The sequence below is a fragment of the Homalodisca vitripennis genome, unplaced genomic scaffold, assembly GCF_021130785.1.
Source record: "Homalodisca vitripennis isolate AUS2020 unplaced genomic scaffold, UT_GWSS_2.1 ScUCBcl_7191;HRSCAF=14765, whole genome shotgun sequence".
Lineage (NCBI taxonomy): Eukaryota > Metazoa > Arthropoda > Insecta > Hemiptera > Cicadellidae > Homalodisca > Homalodisca vitripennis.
Window position 1 is genome coordinate 6,310 of NW_025783300.1, and position 7,135 is coordinate 13,444.

General features: G+C 31.4%; 1 protein-coding gene across 1 annotated transcript; it reads left to right on the forward strand.

Annotated features, from left to right (window-relative positions):
* The first annotated feature begins 228 nt into the window (after positions 1-228).
* LOC124374075 lies at positions 229-6,469 on the forward strand. Its single transcript, XM_046832371.1, has 3 exons — positions 229-476; positions 2,067-2,192; positions 4,930-6,469. Exons 1-3 carry the CDS (start codon positions 243-245, stop codon positions 5,236-5,238), a joined length of 669 nt encoding a protein of 222 aa, XP_046688327.1. The 5' UTR covers positions 229-242; the 3' UTR covers positions 5,239-6,469.
* Positions 6,470-7,135: the final 666 nt, after the last annotated feature.

Sequence of the window (7,135 nt, forward strand, 5' to 3'; positions counted from 1 at the left end):
TGACTTTCCTGAACGAAGTGTATGTACAAGTAAGTATCCCTCCACATTCATATCAGGAGAGAGACAAGGTGTTGCGCTCTACAGCAACTGGAAGTCGGTACCCGGCAGTACATGACTTTCCTGAACGAAATGTATGTACAAGTAAGTATCCCTCCCACATTCATATCAGGAGAGAGACAAGGTGTTGCGCTCTACAGCAACTGGAAGTCGGTACCGGGCAGTACATGACTTTCCTGAACGAAATGTATGTACAAGTAAGTATCCCTCCACATTCATATCAGGAGAGAGACAAGGTGTTGCGCTCTACAGCAACTGGAAGTCGGTACCGGCAGTACATGACTTTCCTGAACGAAATGTATGTACAAGTAAGTATCCCTCCACATTCATATCAGGAGAGAGACAAGGTGTTGCGCTCTACAGCAACTGGAAGTCGGTACCGGCAGTACATGACTTTCCTGAACGAAATGTATGTACAAGTAAGTATCCCTCCACATTCATAACAGGAGAGTGGGTGAGAGGAGTTTGGAGAGTGAAACGTTCGGTTTAATATGTTGTATGAGAGGTTGTATACAGCATCGTTAGACTTCATTGAGTTTATCTCTGAATATTAAAAATTATTCAAAAGTTTGTTGTAATAATAGTTAAGACGTTTAATTTGTTGTGTTGTATTCAGCCTCAAAATTGCAAATTATGTGTAGTGGTTTTAAACTACGGAATTTTATTATCACACACACAGATTTGTTCTGTAAATATATTTCCATGTGCAACACAAGTAAAGGATATTGTGAATAAGCTAGTATATATGAAAAATTACAAAATGGAGTAAATATAATTTATATTCACGTTCAAGATCGGTTGCAGTAATGAACCAAAAGTTGTACTAAAACACTGACACTTAATATTTTTATTGAATATCATAACAACATTAACCATTGCCATGCGATAAGAGTCCAAAAATTCTGTACTGTACAAATATATTTCTCTTAGATATGAATACAAGGTCTGTCAGAAAAGTATTCGACATGCATTTATATCTTCTTGCCTGAGCAGCCTCTGTGAGTATGAGTGTAACAAACTGAAAGTCGTAGTTTCTGACTGATCACCTTGGGTCGTGCACAACATGTGTTTATTTCTCACGTGTTTTTTTTCTGTTAGTCGAATTTGTATACTGATAAGAATGACAGAAAAAATAGATCAACAAATTTGCATCAAGTTTTGATTCAATCTCAACAAGAGTTGTATGGAAATGATAGAAATTATAGAGAAGGCCTTTCGGAGGAAATATAAGGCCTTTATATAGTTTTGGAGAAAACGTGAGCACAACACAAATAAGAACGATAGAGGTGGTTCAAAAAAGGCTACACATCTGTTGACAATGACCCTCGTTCTGGCCGAACTGTACTGACAACAACACTGGAAACATCGAGCGTTGTGTTGCCTGCGATTGAATGTGATCGTCGATTGATAGTTCATGAACTAGAAAAAGATCTCGGAGCACCAAATATTACTGAAATTTTGAATATCATTTTAGGAATGACTTGCTTGTGTGCAAAATTCATTCTGAAATTGCTCACAACTGAGCAGAAAAAACTTTAGGGTGAAATCACTCTGAACAACTTGAAAATGGTCAGTGATGATGAAAATGTTCTTAAGAAGATTATTACAGCCTCCATTCAGTCCCAACCATAGCTCCCTGTGACTTTTGGATGTTCCCAAAATTGAAAATGGCGTTCTTACGAAAGCGGTTTAACGACATTGAAACGATTTGAAGTATGTGACGCGCAATCTGAAGGCCATTCAAAAATCTAAATTTGAGGATTGCTTTAAGATTTGGAAGCACCGCTGGGACCGTGTGGTTCAATCAAATGGGGACAATTTGGAAGGAAGCCACCGCCCGGATGACGAAGAATAACACCAGTACGAAGATATGAACACAGGTGGATACTTTACGGACAACCTTGTACTCGTATACCTTTCTGATTTTGTCTATTGCGATTTCATTGACACCTAGTTTATAGTTTTACTTGGCCTTGAAAGTTTTACGAATATGAATTGTTCTGTTACAGCTGAAAAGGAGCCAACTCCAATTGAAAACTCAGTATGACGGTGTACCGCCACAAATTATGTTGTTGACTCTACTCTCCAAATGTTTCATTGACTGTCTGCAAGCCAAACCTCTCTCTAAAATAGAGGTAAGACAATATTTGTCGTGGAAACCAAGGCCATCTAGAACTGGACTTTAACAGTCCTCGTTCCAGCTGCCTTTAGAATCCATACCTTGCATTATTTGATTTTAATAGCCAATGGCAACAGAAGTGAATGTAAATATATTCATATAGTATATGTAATAAGTTAGTATCATTTCAAAAAGCCTTAATGCGTAAATGTAAACGTTTTTTTGGTTTTATAACCACTATACAGGGTGGTTATAACACCCTTTTATACAGAGTGTCCCACAAGTAACCCAACAAACTACTTAGGTGTTTTCTCCTTAAATTAGAATAAAAGATTAGCAAAGATCAACAATTAAAATGTATTGTTTTTTACAAAGAACGTTCATTTAATAAACAGATATTGCATTTCCGTTTTATTTTTCGTGTGGGTTGATTTCATTAAACATTAATTCTTTTAACTTTGTGTTTGTTTATTATTAGCCTATTTACATTATTCTCTTAGGAAGTAAATTCTCTAGAAGTTTTGGTTATAAGATATGCGTGTTTATTATCCATTTAATGAAGTTAATGTAGGTACTTCAAATCTAAACAAAGCATGTTTTTAGAGACTGAATTTTGTCTGATATCTCAGATATTGGTGGTATGACAGGTTGTGACATATTTTATTCACTTTTTCAGTTCATTTAACATAAAATCCAATAAATTTAACACTATCTTTATGCCATGAAATCATCAGTTTCGCTTTATTTCCGTCTTCATACAAAATCGGGTAAAATCTTTCGTTAGCTGTAGCTTCTAAACAAAGCGCTTCCGGACATTTGTTCATATGAACCTTTTTGATGAGAGGAAATCACCTGAGAAGTGTGTCAGGTTACTTGTGGGACACCCTGTATATAATACAAATATATAAAATGTTAATTATTAGTATGATTTGGTTATAATTTTTAGTTGTTATTTAATAGTTTAACGCATTACAGTTTGATTTTTTAAACTCCTTTATGGTCCTTTTAGGTTTAATTCAACTTATAATTGAGCATCGAAATTCAAATGTATCTTAATCTGATAACTTTTTGGAGTTCAGATTTATAGTGCAGTAATAAAATCTCTTTCGCCCGAGTATTTTTCACAACATAGTAGTCGCAGCATTCTAGAATCAATAAATGTTGAATCAAGAATAGTTTAACAATCATCAAATATTTTGTCTTTGTCACCATCTCTCTCTCACTAAAGACTGATGAATAAAGATTTTTATCTTTATAAAGATATTAAACTCTGTCTTGATTAAAAACTCACATCTGACATGATGCCATGACATATTTGTTTATGAATAACTAACAGCTATAACATATTTGTTTATGAATAACAGTTATAACATATTTGTTTATGAATAACTAACAGCTTTAACATATTTGTTTATGAATAACAGTTATAACATATTTGTTTATGAATAACTAACAGCTATAACATATTTGTTTATGAATAACAGTTATAACATATTTGTTTATGAATAACTAACAGCTTTAACGTATTTGTTTATGAATAACTAACAGCTATAACATATTTGTTTATGAATAACAGTTATAACATATTTGTTTATGAATAACTAACAGCTATAACATATTTGTTTATGAATAACTAACAGCTATAACATATTTGTTTATGAATAACTAACAGCTTTAACGTATTTGTTTATGAATAACTAACAGCTATAACATATTTGTTTATGAATAACAGTTATAACATATTTGTTTATGAATAACTAACAGCTATAACATATTTGTTTATGAATAACTAACAGCTATAACATATTTGTTTATGAATAACAGTTATAACATATTTGTTTATGAATAACTAACAGCTTTAACGTATTTGTTTATGAATAACTAACAGCTATAACATATTTGTTTATGAATAACAGTTATAACATATTTGTTTATGAATAACTAACAGCTTTAACATATTTGTTTATGAATAACAGTTATAACATATTTGTTTATGAATAACTAACAGCTATAACATATTTGTTTATGAATAACAGTTATAACATATTTGTTTATGAATAACTAACAGCTTTAACGTATTTGTTTATGAATAACTAACAGCTATAACATATTTGTTTATGAATAACAGTTATAACATATTTGTTTATGAATAACTAACAGCTTTAACATATTTGTTTATGAATAACAGTTATAACATATTTGTTTATGAATAACTAACAGCTATAACATATTTGTTTATGAATAACAGTTATAACATATTTGTTTATGAATAACTAACAGCTTTAACGTATTTGTTTATGAATAACTAACAGCTATAACATATTTTTTTATAAATAACTAACAGCTATAACATATTTGTTTACAAATAAGTAACAGCTATAATGTATTTGTTTATGAATAACTAACAGCTATAACATATTTGTTTATGAATAACTAACAGCTATAACGTATTTGTTTATGAATAACAGTTATAACATATTTGTTTATGAATAACTAACAGCTATAACATATTTTTTTATGAATAACTAACAGCTGATGAAAGCTACAAAACATTGAGCATTATAAAGTGGCAGTGAGAATGAAAAAAACTTATATTGCCAAAATGTTCGACTCGACACAAATCCAACACACTCCAATATTCCAAGGACTTGATCGATTACATTATGGTGCATTAGCATTCTAATTAATAAAGACTGATCGTACAGATACAGGATAGTACGCTAAACGAATACTAACACTAATTTAATTTTCAGATCGAGGCTATATTCTTCATCCTCACGTCGATCGGTAAAGATTTGGAACACGACCTACCGAAAATGATGAGTCAAGTGTTTTTCAACATAAGGGACGTGTTTCATGACGCCAGCGTCGGCAGGCCCGATCAAGAGCACCCTGTTGCAGCTGATCGAGCTCCGAGCGTCCAAGTGGCAGATGCCCGCGTCCGCTGTCATGTACTATTACCCGGGCTCGCGTTGACGCAGGACACAAGGTCCACCACACCGTTACCGTCTCTCGGTTGTACAATACTTTCCACTACAACCCGAGACCTATCTTTCTGTTGAAACTAACTCGTTTAGTTACTAGTCAACTGTTAATATTCAGATGTTTAGGTGTTAATAGAATTTTTATATAACTAATTATTTATATGTATATATTGTTCTCTGTTAAGCACAGCAACGTGCTTGTGTAAGACTGCTTATTGGTTAGTTAGTAAGGTGACTAGCAATAAAGGAGATGAGTTTTAGTTTGTTTTTAAGAGGATACCAACATGATAATATTAGTATTACGTTTTTAATACGTACAGTTTTAAAATTAGTTATTGAAAACGTAATCAAATTAGGGAATATCTTACCAACAATGTTTTTATAAAGGTACTTCAACTAAAAATACTCTTATTATAAGAATTTGTACTCATTAATGAAGTCGTAGTTGTAATTCAACATTGTATCGAATTTAATTACGTTTTTAATACGTACTGTTTTCAAATTTGTTATTAAAAACGTAATCAAATCAGGGAATATCTTACCAACATAATGTTTTTATAAAGGTACATTTGACTAATAATACTCTCGTTATAAGAATCGTACTCTTAGTTGTAATCCACCATTGTATCGAATTTAATAACGTAAAACATTGTTTTTATCCTCTTCTGTTTAAATGGATATTTGAGGTGAAATATGTTATTTGATAATCTTTGATACTCTTCTTAAGGTTTGTGATGTACTGTAACTGTTAACTTAGATAATTTCTTAAATAACATTAACCATAACGTAGCGAGAACGTTTCACAATTAATTTAAGATTGTTTTCGTTGTGGTCCCTAAGAAAGTTGAACAGAAATATTCTTGACATTCCCCAATTGTTTACCCGTATATGATAAAAACTTTGATTTGGTAAGTTCGACGGTGTAATTTGTAAGAAGTCTTACGAAATCCCCTTGAAGTGTAATAATCCCCCTCTTAAAGAATTTTAACAGTTTTGGTGTAATTCGTTTGTACTGCGTGTTTTTAAAATCAGATTTTCTACTCGTGAATTGTTTTTAATCTAAGTGTTTGTTAGTGTACGTCGTCGAGGATGGGTAGAGGTGGCGATACTGATTATTATTATTATAAACATCAAGTTCCACAAACCTGTGCCATTAACAGTGCCTTTCCTACGTTACTCAAGTTGTGAACGGAGTGCGGTCAGAACCGACAACTTCACAAGGGACAATGTGCCAAAGCTTTGGCCAAAGCTACTCCAGCGTTGTTTTGTATTATGAAATGTTCATTTTGAATAACATGTTTATTATTAATTCTTGCGTTTTACTTTATTCCTTGTTTACTCTCTGCTACGTCCATTGAACCATTTCCTCTTTGTGTGCACAGTTTACTTATACCCTAATTGTTAATTATAAGAACCTGGATTTTTTATCAAAAGAACTATAAAACGTTAATTTTGGTGCCAACGTTTTTCCTTGAAAAGTTACTGTTTCAATAAAAAATTAATTTTAAAACAGTTTAGTATATTGTTAATGTTGTAATTATGTAATAAATAAAATAATAAAAACATTTTTTCATATTAAATATTTTTTTGTTTTATAAAAACAGCTTCTTTGTTTAAAAACTTTATTATATGATGGTTGGTTTGAAAAAAAAAATCAAAGATTAGTAAATTTGAAAAATAGTTCAAAGCAATTAAAAATGATAAATAAAACAAAATTCATCCTAACTAAATTTATTGCTGGGGTATTAATATTTAGTTTGTTTCCTATTAGCAAGGAATAAAATAAATAGTATGGCTATAAAACACAACAAAGAAATGCTCAAATAAACAGAATAAAAAGAGCACACCATAAGAAAAAAAAAACATCAACTATATTGTCATCCAAAATTAACCCTTTCAGGACAAATTTTTTAAAATTTTTTCAAAGTCATATTTCTATGTCAATAAGTTGTGTTAGATATGAGTGAAAAAATAT

Coding starts and splice junctions, on each gene's coding strand:
- LOC124374075 (XM_046832371.1), top strand. CDS start 243: ATGTATGTACAAGTAAGTATCCCTCCACATTCATATCAGGAGAGAGAC. Junction 477..2,066: donor TGAACGAAATGTATGTACAA/GTAAGTATCCCT, acceptor GTTCTGTTACAG/CTGAAAAGGAGCCAACTCCA. Junction 2,193..4,929: donor AACCTCTCTCTAAAATAGAG/GTAAGACAATAT, acceptor TTTAATTTTCAG/ATCGAGGCTATATTCTTCAT.